The following is a 21,461-nucleotide window of genomic DNA, read 5'->3' as shown; positions in this document are numbered from 1 at the left end:
ATTCGAATGATCGGGTATAGTTTGCTTTGTTAAGACGAGATTAGCGAAATTTAAGTTGAATCTTAGTAAATCAAGACTTTATGAAATCGAGAGGTTATCATGAATATATACTATATAATATTGTAATCGGACTTAACAATAATCCATAGTAAATTATTATGAATTGTCTATGATTCATATCAACGAAGGGGACGAAATCTAAGCAAATACACTTTCTTATATTTTTATTTTTTGTAATTTTTATTATTATTTTAGTTAATTATATCTAAAACCAAAAATCAATTAAAACCCACTTAAAAGTATAATTAATTGTCATTAAATTCTTGAATACGCTTCTCCCTGTGGAACGAACTTGACTTGCCAGCATCTATTGCTGCACGATCGGGACCAGTTGCCCGTAGTGTGATAATATTTATTAGTTAGTTTAGTTGTAAAAATTTAAAGGTCAGTTTTATCACATCAGAGATTTGAGTAGCCGTCACAGCACGTGGCCTGTTCTTCTATGCATTTATAACCTACCGCCTTGGCTATGTATGAAAAGAAAATACATAATGATGTCTCTTTTGATTCAAGGCCCAAAGCAACCTGGAAATGACATTGATGTTTATTTGCAACCATTAGTTGATGAATTGATGGAATTATGGAGTACTGGCATACACGTTTATGATGCATACAAGAAAGAATACTTCCAACTACGGGCAATGCTTTTTTGCACCATTAATGATTTTCCTGCTTATGGTAATTTGTCTGGATATAGTACGAAGGGGAAAAAGGCATGTCCTATTTGTGAGGAAAATACTCACTCGATATGGCTCACAAATTGTAAAAAACCGGCATTTATGGGGCATCGAAGAGAGCTTGCTGAGACTCATCCGTATCGTAAAAAGTCGGATTTATTTGATGGTACTATATAGGATAGAAAACTACCACCACCATTGGATGGAGAAACTACACTCTCCAAAGTTGCTAATATAAACGTTGTGTTGGGAAAGAAATGTTTTGGTCCTCCCAAAGGTATTTGGAAGAAAAAGTCTATTTTTTGGAAATTACCCTACTGAAAGCATTTACGAGTCCGACATTGTCTTGATGTTATGCATATTGAGAAAAATGTTTGTGAAAGTTTGATAGGGTTACTGTTGAACATTCCTGGAAAAACAAAAGATGGAATTAAAGTTCGAAGGGACATGGAATTAATGAATATCAGACCAGAGCTACAACCTAAAGATATTGATGGAAGGACAACCAAGTTTCTTCCTCCGGACTGTTATACTATGTCGAAGGTCGAGAAAACTAAATTTTGGCAATGTTTACATGGTATTAAGGTTCCATCAGGATACTCTGCTAACATTAGGAAGTTGGTTTCGATGAAAGATTTGAAGTTACTTGGTATGAAGTCACATGATTGTCATGTACTAATGACCCAGATGATTCCTATCGCAATTCGTGGAATTCTACCCAACCGTATTCGACACACAATAACAAAACTATGCTTATTTTTCAACATGATTCATTCAAAGGTGATTGATCCTGATGTGCTAGATGAATATCAAAGAGATATCATACTTACTCTTTGCGAACTCGAGATGTACTTTCCACCTTCTTTCTTTGATGTCATGGTTCATTTGGTATCTCATATTGTAGGAGAAATAAAGGCATGTGGTCCAGTTTTTTTTTTACGGTATATGTATCCATTTGAAAGATATATGTGTATCTTGAAAGGTTATGTAAGGAACCTTAATCGACCAGAAGGAAGTATCGTTGAAGGATATGCATCCGAAGAGGTGATCGAATTCTGCACAAACTATATGGATGGGTTTAAAAGTTTCAGGATTCCACAAAGTCGTCATGAAGGAAGACTATCAGGTCAAGGGATACTTGGACGCAAGACAGGCTATTCAAATGTTGTCGATTATCAAGAGGCACATTTTAATGTCTTACAACACATTACATCTATTGATCTGTTCATACAAGAACACATGTCGTTGTTGAGACAACAAAACCGTAAAAAGAGTGCAAAGTGGTTGGCAAAACAACATAAAAAAACTTTTTCAGAATGGTTGAAAGACAAAGTTAGGAGGACACTTCCAAATATTGATAAATGGTCAAAGCTTTGGGATTCGCCCCTAAACATTGTTCCAATATCAAGGATATGACATAAATGGGTATACCTTTTACACTAAAGCTCAAGATAAGAAGAGTAAAATGCAAAATAGCGGTGTCACGGTGATAGCCTCGTCGACGGAATTCACCATGGTCAATCGTGAAGAAAGATCAAGGATAGCTAAAAAATCTTATTATGGTGTCATTTAAGAAATATGGGAATTAGATTATGGTAATTCATACACTATACCCTTGTTCAAGTGTAAGTGGGTTGATAATGATCCCGGTGTTCATGTTGATGAGGATGGTTTTACAACTGTAAATCTTTCCACCAATGGATATAAAGAAGAACCATTCATTCTAGCAAAACTAGTTACTCAAGTATTCTTTATCGAAGACCCAAAGGATTCTAGATGGCATGTGGTTCAGTATGAAAAATGACGGATTGTTGGTGTCGAGAACGTTGTTGATTAGGTGAGTACGACCAATTTGACGAGTTACCGCCATTTTCAGTCGGTGTTCAACCTTTGAATGAAGTTGCTGTTGGAAATAATACAATCTATGTTAGAGAAGACCATGAGGAAGGAGACGAGGTTGCAGACACATAAAAATTGTTAAAACATATGATTGTTTACCTTTTTTTTTTGTATAAACATGAGTATATTTTTTAATGACTTATGCAACATGTCTTTTATGTCTTTTGTTAATTTTTTTTGTTATTTTTTTTACCATGAAAAATTTACTTTATGTTATTACCTTTTAAATTAATAATAACAATCTATACAATACAAATACAAATAATTCTAAAACACACACACACACACACACACATATATATATATATAAACATATATATGCACAGTTTTCAATTTTAATACCGGGAACAAACCGCGATCACAAAACCATCCAACTTCTTCGTATACCCTAAACCATCCCACTTCATTATCAAACCACCGGAAACACCCTCCTCCATCATCATAGAACGGCGATTAATGGAAATCGAAAGAAATCGAGTTCGTCCTCACGGCTGAAGGATCGTCGAAAATACAGGTACATATGATTTTTTTAGTTATCTAATTGTTCTTTACTCAAATATTCTTGTTATAGACGTAATGACCATAAAATCAGACTATTATACTTGAATCGAGTTGTATGATTAGGAAACAATAATCTAAAATTAGGTTATATACATGCACATTTTGTCTTAAATTTTTCAGAAAATGGACACATTAGGGTTTAAAAGTGGTTAATAGATGCTGCAGAAAGAGTATAATATATTTTGTGTTAAAGACGAAATGCCCTAAATATCAGACTATTATACCTAAATCTAGTTGTGTTAATTTGACCATAATTATTATTGTTACCTACATAATTGATATGTACATATATGTTGATTTTACAGAAGCAGAAATAATCTCTGACGTTGTCATTTATGGCTACCTACAATCGTCCACCATCGTTCATCCACATAATACGATTAGCAGATAAGCTTGATCTGGTATTGTTTCGTTGCTATTTTAACCTTAAAATTATATATTTTATAAAGCAAAACCATTGTAAGACATATCAGGTTATTATGTTTTGTTACAGGCTTTGCCACATGAATGGTATGTTGACCATTATGATACCATGGTTCCAAGACATTCTGTTTTCATCCACACCCTGCAAGGATATAAATCTGAAGTTACATTTTTGAAGAATGATCGTAGCCGTATGATACTTGGTGATGGCTGGCTGAAGATCATGAATGATCTTGATATTGGAGAAGGTGATACCCTTCTACTGATTGGAATCGACAAAAGAAACTACGAGTTGGCTATTTACTCACCTGACCTGTTTCAAAAGAATTTTTTTGATCCATTCACATCTTTTAGTGAATTGACTCGAATTCAAGCAACGGTGTATCTAAATCCTCCATATAGACGTTTCCATTCATTCATGAAATTCGTCAACGATCCAAATCAACAAGGATTGGTATGTGTGACGACCCGGAAATTTCCGACCAAATTTAAACTTAATCTTTATATATTTCCGGCACGATAAGCAAAGTCTGTAATGTTGGAATCTCAAAAATTTTGAACCGTGTTCATGTATTCAATTACCCTTCGACTGTTCTCAACGATTCACGAACAACTATTTGTAAATAGATATGTGTGTGTATATATATAAATAATAATTGGAAATATATAATTTGAAATATTGAATATTGTTGTTAAGAAACAGGATATTATAATAATTATTATTTAAAATATATCTCTATATATAAATAAAGTATATTAAAAATAAATATTAAATGATTGTAATACTCGTTTGATGTTTCGATGATATTAAGCAAGTTAAATTCAAACTTATATTATTTTAAAATAAATGGTGATTCGAAAATGAGTTCTATAAATTTTAGGCTTATTAAAAATGTATTTAGGAACTATTTGTTAAGTTTTAACATTTTTTATATTTCACCCATAAATGAGAGAGACAGTTGATGTAATTTATATCTAATAAATTAATGATCGAATTTTATACCATAATGACCAAAATAAATAAATATAGTTAAATTAAAAATATAGGATTTTTTTGGAAACTTTTATCCGCCACTAATTAACAACGGAGTACGATATACACTCCGTGAGGAAAGTGTTGATAGAATAAATTAAATGAATCCGCTATTTACTGTGTTATCTAACTTTCAGATATCTTTCATTTTCAAATCAGTATTTAATTATTATAATTATATTATTATTATTAATTATTATTAATATTATAATTAATTATTGTACTAAAAGTAGACATATAACAAGTTCTGTTTAACTTAACTATCTGTTTTTTTAAAAATTTTCTTCATAATTGAGATTCTTGTCGATAAATTTGAGCACTACAAAACAACCCGTGATCATGGAATTGATTGATAGTTTACTGTTGTTTTCTTTTTGCTTTCCAATACCACACCCATTAAATCTATATTACATTATATACATGCATAATCATACAAGGCAGTTACAAACGATTACACACACCCATCACCTCTTTTTTATTCTCTTCGATAAACCATCACCATTTTTCTTTTTCTTGATTCGTAAGTGAATCACCCCTTGATACAACCCACCACCGTGAGCCACCCTAACCACCATCCTTGATCCACCATCGACCACTCTCAATGCTTGTCTGTTTCGGGTTAAACCAAAAAAAAAAAACCCATTTGTTATTTATTGTGGTGCTAAACCGAACACCAACCATAGCCATCATCGTCTTACTAATTCGATCACCATAACCAATCACCTCTTTAACACCCATTTAATCACCATTAAGAAACCACCACCATTATCTTCAACCATCCACATTATCGCGTAACCGAGAGCCATTCAACCTCAAACCCACAATCACCCTTGTAAAATTTCTGTATACTGCTGCGTTACTACTTCTGTTTCTGCTTAGTTTGTTTCCTAAATTCCTCTTTTCCTGTACGAATTACGAACACCACCACACACTCAACTACTCGACAACATCTCCTGCTACAACCAAGAACAACCCTTAACTACTGCTATATTTTTGGTTTAGATTCAAACCACCACCTGATCGATCATATATATATATATATATATATATATATATATATATATATATATATATATATATATATATATATATATATATATATATATATATATATTTTGGTTGTTTCGCTGCTACACGATTACCTTTGCTACGGTAAAACATCACCTGCACTGCCGTTGTAACTGCTACTAAACCTGCTGCAAACTTTTACAGTTTCCTCTTTATTTTGTTCGACGCAATGAATCAAGCAAAGAGTGCAATTGTTGTCTGATTAGTGGACGTACAAATCAAAAGGAGAAAGAAGCTGTACCACTTTTGTGTGGGGTTTTGTCAAATTTAAGAACATAGAATATTAAAGCACTATCAAATTACAATTGGAACAAATTGAAAGATCATGGCCGACCGGCATGGGCCACATAAAATGACGTTGGGGTATTGTTGTTTTCAGGATGATGATTAAGTAAACTTATGATCATGATCATAGGGTTAATAAATAAATCATTGATGATAGAATTAAGTGATGATATTAAGATGATGATGGCGTATGAAAATGATAAAATGATGATACGTATAGAATATAGATTAAGATATTGATGATGAAGTAATGATTAAGGATATATGATGGTTACACGAGATAGGTATATGATTTATATATTTACTTCTGTGAATTAAGTCAGAAAGAAACAGATGGTGTAACGGTTAAGAGTGATGTTGGATTATCAGAAGGTCGCGAGTTCAATCCTGATATGCAGCGTTTTTTTTTTTTTAAAAATAAGGAAGAATAAAGGAACAGCTCGAATTATAGGTTATATATTTATTTCTGCTAGTTATAACAGATAAATAGAAACAGACGAATGGTTAATGAGTGTTTTGGGTTAGCAAGAGGTCGCCAGTTCGAGCCCGGGCAATGTCATTTTTTTTAAAGCTTGTCTTCAAAGGTTGTATTCTATTATTATTATCATTATTATCATTTTTAATATTATTATTGTTATTATTATTATTAGTATTATTAATTATTATTATTATTACTAATATAACCATTATCATTACCTTATTATTATGTTAGTATTAATATAATTATTAAGTATTTTTATTATTAGTATTAGGATAAAATATTGAAAAGATTATAATTATATATAGATATGAGAATAAGTAAAACTATAAATAAGTCATAATCTTAATAAAATATTATTATTATTATTATTATTATTATTATTATTATTATTATTATTATTATTATTATTATTATTATTATGATTGTTAAAATTATAATTATTATTACTAATATCATATTTATATTTATAAGTATTAAAGACGTTATTATCATTAGTATATTTTTATAAGTATTATTAACATTATTATTAATCTTATCATTTAGGTAGTGTTATTAGTATTATTAATCTATGTATAAGTTATATTGTTAATATTACTAAACTTTTCATTTAAAATTACTGATATCATCATTATTAATATAGTTATTATTATTATTATTACTATGATTATTTTTACCAAAAATTATTATTTTGTTTTCATTAAAACTATCATTATTATTATTATCAGCATTATCTATATCAATATTACTAAAAATAATTAAGTTTATGAAAATAAAAGTTTTAAAGATATTATTAAGATTGTAAGTATATTTTTAGTCAAATTAACAAAGTTTATATAAATATTCATATATAACATGTTAGGTATTTTTAATATAATAGTAACTAAAAATATATTAATATAACTATCTAAACACTAATCATTTCAAAATTGTGTACACAAATTAAATATATATATATATATATATATATATATATATATATATATATATATATATATATATATATATATATATATATATATATATATATAATATATAATATAGGTTATTAATATAAAAATGATATAACTAATAAATTTTTATATATATAAAATTGTACGATTACAATTATGTGTGTGAATATATATATAAATGATATAGGTTCGTGAATCCAAGGCCAACCTTGCACTTGTTCAATGTCGTCATATGTATTTTTACTACAAAATACAGTATAGTGAGTTTCATTACTCCCTTTTTAAATTCTTTTGCAATATATATTTTTGGGACTGAGAATACATGCGCTTTTATAAATGTTTTACGAAATAGACACAAGTAATCAAAACTACATTATATGGTTGAATGATCGAAGCCGAATATGCCCCTTTTTGTTTGGTAGCCTAAGAATTAGAGAACACTAATTTTGAGAATTAGTGCACCCCTAATTGACGCGAATCCTAAAGATAGATCTATTAGGCCTAACAAACCCCATCCAAAGTACCGGATGCTTTAGTACTTCGAATTCGTTTATATCATGTCCGATGGATGTCCCGAAATGATGGGGATATTCTTATATGCATCTTGTTAATGTCGGTTACCAGATGTTCAATCCATATGAATAATTTTTGTCTCTATGTATGGGACGTATATTTATGAGAAATGAGAATGAAAATCTCGTGGTCTATTAAAATGATGAAAATGATTGTTTATGATAAACTAATGAACTCACCAACCTTTTGGTTGACACTTTAAAGCATGTTTATTCTCAGGTATGAAAGAAATCTTCCGCTGTGCATTTGCTCATATTAGAGATATTACATGGAGTCATTCATGGCATATTTCAAAAGACGTTGCATTCGAGTCGTCGAGTTTATCAAGATTATTACTAGGTCAATTATAGTTGGATATATTATGAAATGGTATGCATGCCGTCAAATTTCGATGAAATGAAAGTTTGTCTTTTAAAAACGAATGCAATGTTTGTAAAATGTATCATATAGAGGTCAAGTATCTCGCGATGTAACCAAATATAATGTATTCGTCTAGATGGATTAGGACGAGTCATGAAAGTATGGTCATTTTTCGCTATCGCATATTTAGTATGTGTACATGATTATTATCTTAACACACATTTAGTATGTGTACATGATTATTATCTTAACAAATTAGTTTTATATTTCTTTAACAAAAATACCATTATTTTTTATTGGATGTAGATACTGCCAAAGGAATGGTTAACAACTATTTATGAAAACTCTGGACCCAAACAACAAATGATTGTTCACTTTCAAAAATGGTACAAGAAAAGGGTGGTGGTAATCTCAGTTGAAGACGATGTTGTCATGTGGGAAGGATGGTCTGAGTTGCTTAGAGACCTTAAAGTGGCGTCTGGTGATTGTATGGTCTTTTATGCAACTGATTCGGAAAATCTTGAGCTGGTGATTTATGACCACCGTGGTGTAGAAAAGGGTTGTTTATTAACTTTTCAGATGATGGACGATGATGTTTCTACTAACTGGAAAAGAGGATCAACTTCTCAATCCATTCCTGAAATCATTTACATTGATGACAGTTCAGACAGTGATACTGAAAGTGATACCTCAGAAGATGAACCAATGCCTCAACAACATCTACATCCTGAACGTGTTGTGATTATCAAAATACCATATGATAAATTGTTGGTACGTACGCTACTTATCTTTTTAAAGTTTAACATTCATCAACTGATAAATGGTGGTACACTACTTGTCTTATCTCTTTACATATCAACGTTTTATGCTTCATCATTATAGAATAACAATTTGGTTAAACCTTTGGCTAAATATGTATTTTCTTTTTCGTTAGCGTCTTCCAAAGGAGTTTATTGGACTTCCAGGACTGAGGAGTGGGTGTTATGTGAATTGCTTTAATCATGAAGGTGATGAATTCAAGTGGCAGTTGAAGCAGGAGACAGGGAAAAAGAAACCAAATCTGGCAGTTACATACGGTTTTCCAGAGTACCGAACAATCAATGGCCTGATTCCTGGACAATATTATGAACTCACGTACAATCTGGAGGAACAAAACTTTTATCTTTAGTTTGTTGATTTAAACAATTTTAGTTACTTTTGGGGTATAAGTGCTGTACAATCTGGTTGTTGTTAGCTTACATATTTTTTGTTGCACTTATACCATGTATTTGTTGTAATCTATTACTCTAGTATTCAGCAATTCTCCCTGTATATATAATAGCTGAATGGATAGTTTACATTTGGATACGCTAATGTTTTCTAATGATGCATGAAGTTTAGTAATATTTACTTCTTGCATTACTTTTGATTACAAACTTGCAACTCAATGCAACTTTAAGCATTTACCAATGATGGAATAATAGACTCATTTAAAACATACATTTCATTAGAAAATCTTGTACATATACTACATTGAAAAATCCAAATACATACAATTTACCATGATAAGTGAACCATCTTAGGTTGTTAATTGTGACGCGCAACTTCAAATATAATCAAACTTGAATTAGATAAAATAGTTTATTGTAAACTACAATGTTCCATTATTAAACAAGATTAAAGAACCTACACATCGAACAATAATTGTATGCGATTACGGTTGTAATTTACCAAACATCAACATCGACTATTAAATACGAACATAATTTACATATCATAATATAGAATTCTTACAAACATTAGTAAATCTAAAACATAAATTGTCCTCTGGTGAGGAACTTAAAAGTTATCAAAAGATGTACACGTGCAATTCGTACACAGACTATAACTACTCCACAAATTAGAGTTAAAGTTGCACTATCAAATGACTATTGACCCTAATGAGATTGTTAAAGTGGGTGGCTTCCATCCATGACCATGAAAAAACTCTTATACCGACGGGAGAACCCAATCATACACCTATCACCCTCTTTGTACCCATTCAAAGCCACAAAGTACTCCCAGCCTTTCGAAACAAAAAGCTTTTTTTTTTGGTTACATCTGTGGCCTATTTTATGTCCCACCAATGGAATATCCCTTCCATATCCAAGCATATATAGGTGCAAACAGCCTTGAGTTCTCGGATGCGATTAAAGTCCTCAGGTAGTTCCTAAATGACATTGACATATTATTTGTTAATGATTTCATAATTATTTGTCATTGCTATATACACAAATACGTTTAACTGTTTCTCTAAAAAAGTATCTAACTCACCAAAAAAGTTCCCCTTGGTATGTCGAAGAAGATGTATGTGACATCAACGGTGCTCCATATGTTGTACCTTTCAGCTCTATTCAGCTGGTCAATGGCGAGTGCACGTGTTTGACTAGTAGAGGCATCATTGTTTCCAACTGTATTTGTGATTCAATTCATTAATATACAAACAAAGAACAAAATACTCAATTACATCACAGATCAATTGTTAGATTTAAAATGGTTAGATAAAATATATATGCTGTCATTTTCAAACCTAAGCAAACTATATTGGTATTGTAGCTTAAAGTTCACAATACATATTGCTGCAACATAAATCAAACCCTAAGTAACCTGTTGAATCTGCATATAATTAGCAAATAATATATACAGGTGTGATGTGTGCAACGGTGTATACGAAATACTACTATTTTTAATATGAAATATGGTGAAATATGATACAAATTTTATTTATTTATATAGATGGAATATACCTAAACCTTGCTACAACACTTATAGGCAGTGTACCTAATCGTAGAGTAGTGTAGTTTTTAGTAAGTCCAGTTCGTTCCACAGGGAGACAGCTTATTGAGTACACTATATTTTTAAATAATTATATTTGTATATATATATATATATATATATATATATATATATTATTAGTAATATAATAGTATTATTATTATTATAAAAGGGGGGTTTTACCGTTTAATGACCGGTTTGTCGATTTTAAATAAAGCGTAAAGATAAATGACGATAATATAAATGACAGAATTTAAATTGCGATAAAGTAAATTGCAGTAATTAAAATGACTGTAAATAAAGGTACGATGAAATATGAAATAAAAGTATTATGCTTATTTAAACTTCATTAATCATGATGTTTAACGTTTTGATTTTAATTTATTACCCTAGGTTAATTGTCCTTTGTCCTGGTTTATTTGATACCTATCTGGTTTTTCTCCATAATAGTCCATCGGTCATAATTATAAAATGCTCGTCAAATTAACCTTATTCCCGAAGTCAAATATTCCAACTAATTAGGGATTCGAATTGTAACAAGGTTTTAATACTTTGTTAATAATTACACCAGGTTATCGACTGCGTGTAATCCAAGGTTTTAATACTTTGTTAACAATTACACCAATTATCCTTGTATGTAATCCACCCCTGTTTTAATTAGTCCATGATACATTAATTTATTCACTTTGGCCATAATGAATAATCAATTACCCAATCCAATTGATTAATTAAATGATTGTAAACGATGTCGTATAAACGTCACTAAATAGGAAATTCGTAATCATTTTAATAATTATTAGATTAACTAATTTGAAGATAGGTTCGACAGGTTCCAATGAATTGTCATTCAATTAGACAATACCCCCCACCTATTAATAGTCAATAGTCCAATGTTCACAAGTGTCGGTATTTTGTCCAAACCCTAATTATATTACAAAATCCAATAACCCCGTCTTAATATTTTAGCCCAACATCACGATTAGTTCGGCTCACATAAGCATAATAATAACTTAGTTACGAGACAATAATTTTAAAAGGAAGAACATAGCTTACAATGGTATTTAATCGCGTAGCGTTACACGGACAGAGTTCCGACTTACAAAACCTTAAAACATTCTTACAATAACCTTATTATTATTAACTTAAAATTTAAATTAAAATTATAAAATATAAATATAAATATAAATTGAGAGAGATAGATAGAAAATGGGTTGCAGAATTTGAGCAGAATGCGTGAGCTTTTATAGGTCCACTTTGAACTGTACAGCTCCGCGAGTACGGTACTTTTGTGCCTTACAGCTCCGCGTGTGCGGAGCTTCGGATTCCAGATCACCAAATTGAGTTAAACGTGGGCTGCTGAATATTATAATATATAATATAATAATATATAATTTCATATAATTATATATATATATTATATTATATTCTTGTGCATAGTTGACTTGTACTTTTAGCTCCGTTGAGTCGTACGTTGATAGTTGGTTCATGTCTCAGTTCTGAATTTTTGAACGTCTTTTCGTACGCTTAGATATCTTGTATTTTGCGTTTCACGGCTTGTACTCTTGTCATTTTTAAACGTTATTCATCAATAAATTGAACCACTTGGATTGTATCTTGTACATTTGAGCTTTTTGGTCATTTGCGTCTTTAAATCTTTATTTTCTTCTTTTGTCTTCGTACTTATTTAATATAAACGATTATTACTTAAAAATAGAACAATTACAACTAAAAGCTTTACATATTTGAAGGATATTGCTATGAAATATATGTTCCTTTTTAGCATTATCAAATATTCCCACACTTGAACGTTGCTTGTCCTCAAGCAAAACAGAACTTGAAATTAAATCACATTTCACTCGAATCACTTTTTTATTCTCACACTTTATAAATCAGTGATTTTGATACGGCGGTATAAACAATGATAGTAACAATATGGTTTACAGTCCCACATGACTATAAAATTTTAGATCCTTTAAGGAAATTAGATCTTTATGAAAACATTTGATCTTTTGAAAATTCATTCTAGCTTTTACCCTAGATAAGTTTTCCGGAATAACCCTTCACCGGTGTTTGCAAAATGTTTTTGTGGGTTTCAAATTTTAAAATTTTAGCTCAAAACTTATGGTTTTGTGTCACCCACTTGCTAACCTTGTATTAGGAAAGCAACACTTCTAGTATACTTGCTCCGTATATTACCTTTCGATAAACTACCGTCCGGTTGTAAAGGAATGCATTGAACAAGCAACTGTTAATGCAATGTCTAATGACATGCATTTACTTATGGTCAAAAACGTGTCGGATGCAATTACTATTCTTTGTAGGAGAAATAGTAAAGATCACCCTATAATTTTTCGGTCTGGCACAAGGTCCTATCTTCGACAATGCTATGCAACCACCATTCTTACGATTGACACCCGATTTGATTCAGGTGACCTAATGAATTCTGATGAAATCTTAGGATTTTACGTTCAATGGTAATGAACGCATTGAAAATAGGTTTTCAGAAAACAAATCGGTTTTAATTTTGATCAAAATATTTTCTCGTTCAAGCTCGAGTTTAGATATCATTAAATTCCATGAGTTTGTAATTCTCAATCTTTAAGGTCAATCTCAAGGATTGAGTAATATCAGGCTTAAAAGCTGATTTTTAATCTTTAAGGAGATTATCCTTTCTGGGGTCTGATTCATTAGTCTTATCAAGCTAATCTGCACGGCGCCCTCCCCATTTTACGAGACAGATCCTCTCACGGTTAGGATAAGTCTGACCACTTGGCAACCCTGTTTGATGCTGAGATCCGTGAATTTCCTGCTGATTTTAGAGATGACTTTTTTAGATTTTTCGTCAACCTACAGCTGGTCTGGATGACAACTTCCTGACCGAAATCAAGAAGCGCATTTCTTTTTCGGAAGACTTTACTTCCTTTTAATGATGGAATTGATTCATCGTGTATATCTATCTTTCTTTCGAATATATTACAATAAATCGGGTAAAACTGATTAGTTTAGTCCAAAGCAAAAGCACCTGCAATAACTTACATAAACATGTGATAGATAGTTTTTAATTGAAAAACTTGGTACATTCTCCCAACACTTGACTTTTATTTATTTCTTTCTTTGCCTTTTTATTCTCCTCTTTTCCATTTTAAATGAATTCAAGCATTTTAGGTTGTTTATCAATTTATGTCATTTCCGAGGTAACAATAATTTCGGTATTATCACCTAGTTTTATCGTTCATAAATATGTATAAACATGATTTTGAATTCATTTAGTTGAAAAATTTTCAAATTTTCACAAAATTTGGCAAATAAACCAAGTGCAAACCCGAGAGAATTTATAACCCTTCCCCACACTTGAGATCATGCAATGCCCTCATTTGCATGAAATCTGACCATAATTATAAATTCCTGAGGGTGACAAGTGTAGAAAAGTGATTAAAAATACCGAGTTTGCAAACATATTATTTTATATTACATTTAATATTTTGCGTCTTGTCGTCAAAATTAGTAGCTTTTGCTGAACTTTAATGCCAGTCTTTGAAAGTGCGCTGTTTTACCCTGTTTTGTACATAAGATAAACTACAAACGTATATATATATATATATATATATATATATATATATATATATATATATATATATATATATATATATATATATATTATAAAACCTTTATTTATTAAAACAATTTAAATGAATAATTTTTTTAAAATTTTATTTCCTTTTACTTTAGGTAGTTTCGGTATGTTTATCTAGTCCGTCCCTCGACAAAATTTAAAATTTGTCATTTTTAAAGCGATTGTTTTAAAAGCAAAGATTTTTGGGTTTTTTTAATTTTTTTTTGTATACTTTAGATCAATAAAATTAAAAATAATGATAACAAAATTTTTCGCCCTGCCCTCGGGTAAAGCAATTTCGGTTCCATGACATAGTCTTTAACTTACGACGAATTTTAGAAATCATTTTTTTAAACTTAATAAAATAAAGTAAATTTTGTTTTTAAATTCACACAAAACTTAAATTTAAAAATGCATATTAATTTAATATAAAACCTATAAAAAAAAATTCAGAATGAGGGGAGAAAACTAGTTCTTTAGTGTCTGCTAGTGGAAAAGACCAATCGGATTCCATTCTCGGAACTACACGAGAACATAACAACTAACTCTAGACAACATTTTCTTTTTAGAATATTTGAATCTCCCCACACTTAGGTAGCTGTGGTGTCAAAATTGTGATTAACTTCATCGTCAATTTCTCTTGGACCATAATCAACTTGCATATCTGTGACTTTTGCTTTAAGCCATTGGTCGAATTCCTGTGTAATATCCACAAATTCAACTAGTTTTGCCTTTTCTTTAGGCGATAGATTGGATACTAACCGGTTACATAACTTAAAGTTCCCCTTGGTTCTAGCATCACGAATCCGTTTAATAAGTTTCTTCATTGTACTGTTAATAACGGGGTCATTTAATTTCGCATCAACAACGGGGTTCTTTGTTATCAAGTCATCATTAGGTGTTACTTCATCTTCCCCACACTTAGGCGTTTTATTATTGTTAAGCACTACCGTTAGAGTTGGTAAAACAATATGCTTCTCATCAATCGTTTTTATTGGTTTAACAGTTTTGATTGGTGGAGATTTAGACTTTCGACTTGTGACGACCCGAAAATTTCCAACCAAATTTAAACTTAATCTTTATATGATTTCGACACGATAAGCAAAGTCTATAATATTGAAATCTCGAAAACCTTGAACTGTGTTCATATATACATTTGACCTTTGACTAATCCCGACGATTCACGAACAATTGTGTGTAAATAAAAATGTAAATATATATAAATATATGTTATTATGAATCTATGAATGATATATATATATATATATATATATATATATATATATATATATATATATATATATATATATATATATATATATATATATATATATAATTTAATATGTATTAGTTATTATTATTAATATTATTAATATCATTAATAATATTAATATTATTATAACTGATAAGATTGTTATTATCATATTATTATTAGTAATTAAATTATTTAAAATTATCATTATTTCTAGTAATAATATTATTAATTATCAATTATTATTACTAGTTACTTTATTAATAATATTAACATATTTATACTTGTTAAATATAAAAAATATAAGAATTTAAAATATACATATATATAAACAAGATATATAAATACAGATGTATATACATATATTAAATACATATTAAATACGTATTCTGTTGCAAGTACCTATCAACCTTTTAAATGGTTTTGCTCCGTCTCTGATCTTATCAAATCAATTGTACAAATCTGTTTCATAGTCACATTAACAAAACAAAATCTGTTGAAGGTTATTATCTACTTTATATTTCTTTGTTTTCTTCTTCCTGGATTGATTCTATCTGTCGACACCCATTCTCTACATAACAATGATCCTTTCATAATTGATGAATTCATTCAAATTTTCCATCCCATTGAATCATCACCCGAAACCCTACAACCATCGAACTAAACCAAGGACAAATATTATATATATTTTTTCTATTAACAACCAAGCACATCACTTCCATTTCGGTTTGAATGATTAACCATCACCTTCGAATATTAATCATAATTGACTACCACATGAAATCACCATTACATTTATCTTCTTCTTCTGTGAATTCGACAACCCATGCCACCACCACTTCTTCTTCGAGCCAACTAAATCACCATCACTATGTAGTAAGTCATTATTGTTGTTTGCTACATAAAATCATGATAATTCATTATTGTTGTTTGCTACATAAAATCATGATAGTTCAATTGCAATTTATGTTACTGACCTCCTGTTTATATTCGAACCAACTGCAACCTCAACCATTGAAACCTCCATTAAATCACTATTCGATCACACTCACCATTGAAGCTATTCGTTTATTATTCTTGACTAGGCTTCCTAACATTTCACGACCGATAAATACACAGACACACCAAACCCACTTTACTCCACCGTGTGTAACCGAGAACCACCTTTCCACTCCTTACTATCATTCGATCATCACCTTCATTAAAAACAAGATTGAACATCAATCAATTAACCTTCTAACCAGTGTTACTCGATTTTTTTTTTTTTTGCTCGACACCAAATCACCACCTTTTCTTTTCTCTCTCCCATCTTTCTTGTTCGAAAGCAACCCAAACCGCCACTTTTCAACATGATACAAGAGCACTCCCACTCCTCAATTTGTTCCTGCTCTACCAGCTTATAAAACGATCAAATAAAACCCCAAAAAGGACTGCTGCAAGCGTGTTTTTTTCTCTTCCTGCTGCAGCTTCGTTTCTCTCCTGTTGAACATTAATGAAATGAAAATGATAGAACACGTTTATAAATTGACAACTTGATCAAATGGTGTATTATACAAAGCCTTTTAAATATGCTTGAGGGACAAAAGAAGCATTCATGGCCGAAAATCCCTTGTGAATAATCCACTCGACTTTTAAATGAATATAGAAACAGATGTTATTGATTATTAGGGCCACGTTTTTCCTTTTTTGAATTGACCGCAACATTTGTTGATAATATTAAACGATTTTGGCATATGATAGTGCTTGGTAGGACCAATACCTCATAATGAACGCAACTGGTGATAATCTATAAGGATCCTATGTACAACTTGAAAATCATTATCATGTATCGGAATTTTTGCTGAACTGTCAATTACAAATTTATTATATGGGCCATGCACGTTTTTTTTTTAAAAAGGCGAAGGTGGGCTTAGATATTATATGGGTCGTGATCTGGTTATATTGTTGGGCCAAGGTTGGCCTAGGTTGCTGTACGAATGAGGTCTTGCTCTTGCTATATATTTTCTTGCGAAAAAAAAAGATGATGAACATAAATAGTTTATGGGTGTTGTTCCATGAATATGAAAATGGAAAAGGAATGTAACGAATTAAATACAAATTAAGTGGGATTATAATCAGACGAAGGAATGGTAGAGGAATGGTTAGAGAGTGTGGGTTTGAACGAGAGGTCCCGAGTTCGAGCCCGGGCATGGATAGTTATTCTTTTTGGAGCCTGTTTCTATTGAGGTAGTTATTATTATTACTCTTATCATTAAAATTAGTAGTATTATCATTAAGAATAATATTAGAAATATCATTATTATTGAACTTATTTTTTTTATTAAAATTTAAAAGTATCATTATTATTATTATTAGAATTAACATTACTTTTACTATTACTTTTAACATTATTATTATTATTATCATTATTATTATTATTATCTTCATTATTAGTATTATTATTAGTAAAAGTATTATCATTATTAATATCATTAAACATATTATTATCACAAGTATTATTAATATCATTATTATTATTATTATTATTATTATTATTATTATTATTATTATTATTATTATTATTATTATTATTATTATTATTATTATTATTATTAACATTATAATTATTTTATTTTATTATTATTATTGTATCATTTTTATTATTAATACTATCATACAACAATAATATTAAAGTTATTATCCTCATTAAAACTATCATTTTTGGAATTAACATTTTTTTTATTACTATTATTACTATCACTATTATCATTATCTTTAAGCTAGTATTACTATAAGTTATTAATTTTGCAAACGAACGATATTTATATAAAAATATATGAAGTATACTAATATTACATAAAATTTTGTTTTAACTAATATTATTGATGTGACATTAATTAAATAAGTATCATAACGCCTTATAAGTATTAATGAAATTATATATAAGAATATTAGTCTTAATACATAACATAATATATATAAACTTAGTTGAATTATAATGTGTTAATATATATACATGATATAGGTTCGTGAATTCAAGGCCAACCCTGCATTGTTCAGTTTCGTCATATGTATTTTTACTACAAAATACAGTATCGTGAGTTTCATTACTCTCTTTTTAAATGCTTTTGCAATATATATATTTTTGGGACTGAGAATACATGCGCTTTTATAAATATTTTACGAAATAGACACAAGTAATCGAAACTACATTATATGGTTGAATGATCGAAGCCGAATATGCCCCTTTTGCTTGGTAACCTAAGAATTAGGGAACATCACTAATTTTGAGAATTAGTGCACCCCTAATTGACGCGAATCCTAAAGATAGATATATTGAGCCCAACAAACCCCATCCGTTGTAGCGGATGCTTTAGTACTTCGAGTTTTTATATCATGTCCGATGGATGTCCCGGAATGATGGGGATATTCTTATATGCATCTTGTTAATGTCGGTTACCAGGTGTTCCATTCCATATGAATGATTTTTGTCTCTATGCATGGGATGTATACTTATGAGAAATGGAAATGAAATTCTTGTGGTCTATTAAAATGATGGAAATGAATGATTATGATAAACTAATGAACTCACCAACCTTTTAGTTGACACTTTAAAGCATGTTTATTCTCAGGTATGAAAGAAATCTTTCGCTGTGCATTTGTTCATTTTAAGGATATTACTTGAAGTCATTCATGGCATATTTTGAAGAACGTTGCATTCGAGTCATTGAGTTCATCAAGATTATTATTTAGTCAAATATAGTTGGATATATTATGAAATAGTATGCATGCCGTCAACTTTCGATGTAATGAAAGTTTGTCTTTCAAAAATGAATGCAAGGTTTGTAAAATGTATCATATAGAGGTCAAGTACCTCGCGATGTAATCATATGTTATTGTATTCGTCCTTATGGATTAGGACGGGTCGTCTCATGTGGTATCAGAGCGGTGGTCTTAGCGAACTAGGTCTGCATTAGTGTGTCTAACTGATAGTTGTTAAGATGCATTATGTAACGACCCGGATTTTTCCGATCGTTTTATACTTATGAGATTAATATTTACATAAAATAAACCTTACCAACATGATAAGCAATCCAAACTGTTGAGACTTATGTTTTTGAAAAGAGTTTCACACAACGTTTGACCGTCCAATTTGACCGATGATATCACGAACTATATAACACACGATAATTATACGATTATGTATATGTACATATCTATACATATTTAACATGATTTAAGGATGGTTTAACATTTCATTGTGAACTAACAACAATGAGTTATAAGTATACTTTGAGACCACTAACTTAAGTTTTCAAAACGATAACTATATGTAACGTTCTTTGACATATATATTTACAATCTATATTTGTGTTGGTGATCTATGTCACCAATATGATTTAAGTGTAATGGGATTAATTTGTAACCAAAATAATCTTGATAAATATCGAACAAGTTTGGGGAAGTGTGGAGTGCACACTTGTTTGAACTTATCTTGATTATGACGGGGGTTCGGGGGCAGCGCCCCCGATAAGCGGGGTCCAAGGGGTGGCAACCCCTGGCGGGGTCCAAGGGGCAGAGCCTCTTTTAAAAATGGGCTAACATTGCTTTATTAAAAATGTCTTAAAATTTTATTTTGGCCCGGTTTGACCCAAAAATAAAAGCCCAGTTTTGAGCCTCTTTTACAGTTATAAACCCGTCCATATTTGAATTCTCGTTCCGATTCCTCAAAATTTCTACAAGTATATCTAGGGTATATGTAACCGTATCATACCCAGCTTCTATACGTATACTTCAATGATCAGCCACTAGACATGATGTTACATGTGGGAACCAGCCATTTAACCTCATGTGTGACTTTAGTGCAAGAAAACAAACTAAATCTCCTATATATCCATCCCATAATCATGCTATTTTGTGCACACACACATACAATTTTATTTCCAATTTTCTTTTAAGTTAATTCACTCCCTAATCTCTCTTCATTTGCCTACTCAAGAACGTATCAATATAGTCATTCGATTTCAAGGAGATTACTTCCAATCTTTCAATCCCACTCCACCACTCTTTTGATTCCAAGATTTTTCTTACCTTTTCCAGTAGCTTTGTCCAAGTAACTTGAGGTAGTAATCTTATTCATAACCTTATTCGATTCATATTTATATAGCTATCTTATTTTGTGTTGTAAAATTTTAACAACAAGAACATAGTTTGAGTGATTTCAAACTTGTTCGCAAACTAAATAGATCCTTCTAATTTGATTTTAAAAAAAATAACACTTCAAGACCTGTAATATATCATATTATGACAAAATCGGATTAATCATATCTTGGCTAATTAACATAATATTTAATATATATTTACTTATGATTTGATTTTATATATTTCAGGACCACCCGTAAACAACATGAGAAGATTAATCATAAGACCTCATGATTGTACGCAACACGTCAT

General features: G+C 30.4%; 1 protein-coding gene across 1 annotated transcript; it reads left to right on the top strand.

Moving 5' to 3' along the window:
• Positions 1 to 554: 554 nt before the first annotated feature.
• On the top strand, positions 555 to 2,153 carry LOC139863141 (uncharacterized). The gene is made up of 2 exons (XM_071851790.1): positions 555 to 903; positions 1,129 to 2,153. The coding sequence occupies exons 1-2, from the start codon at positions 555 to 557 to the stop codon at positions 2,151 to 2,153; spliced, it is 1,374 nt and encodes a 457-aa protein (XP_071707891.1).
• Positions 2,154 to 21,461: the final 19,308 nt, after the last annotated feature.

The sequence above is a fragment of the Rutidosis leptorrhynchoides genome, chromosome 8 (assembly GCF_046630445.1).
Source record: "Rutidosis leptorrhynchoides isolate AG116_Rl617_1_P2 chromosome 8, CSIRO_AGI_Rlap_v1, whole genome shotgun sequence".
Lineage (NCBI taxonomy): Eukaryota > Viridiplantae > Streptophyta > Magnoliopsida > Asterales > Asteraceae > Rutidosis > Rutidosis leptorrhynchoides.
Note: the sequence above shows the minus strand (reverse complement) of the source record. Positions and strands in the feature narration are given on the sequence as shown.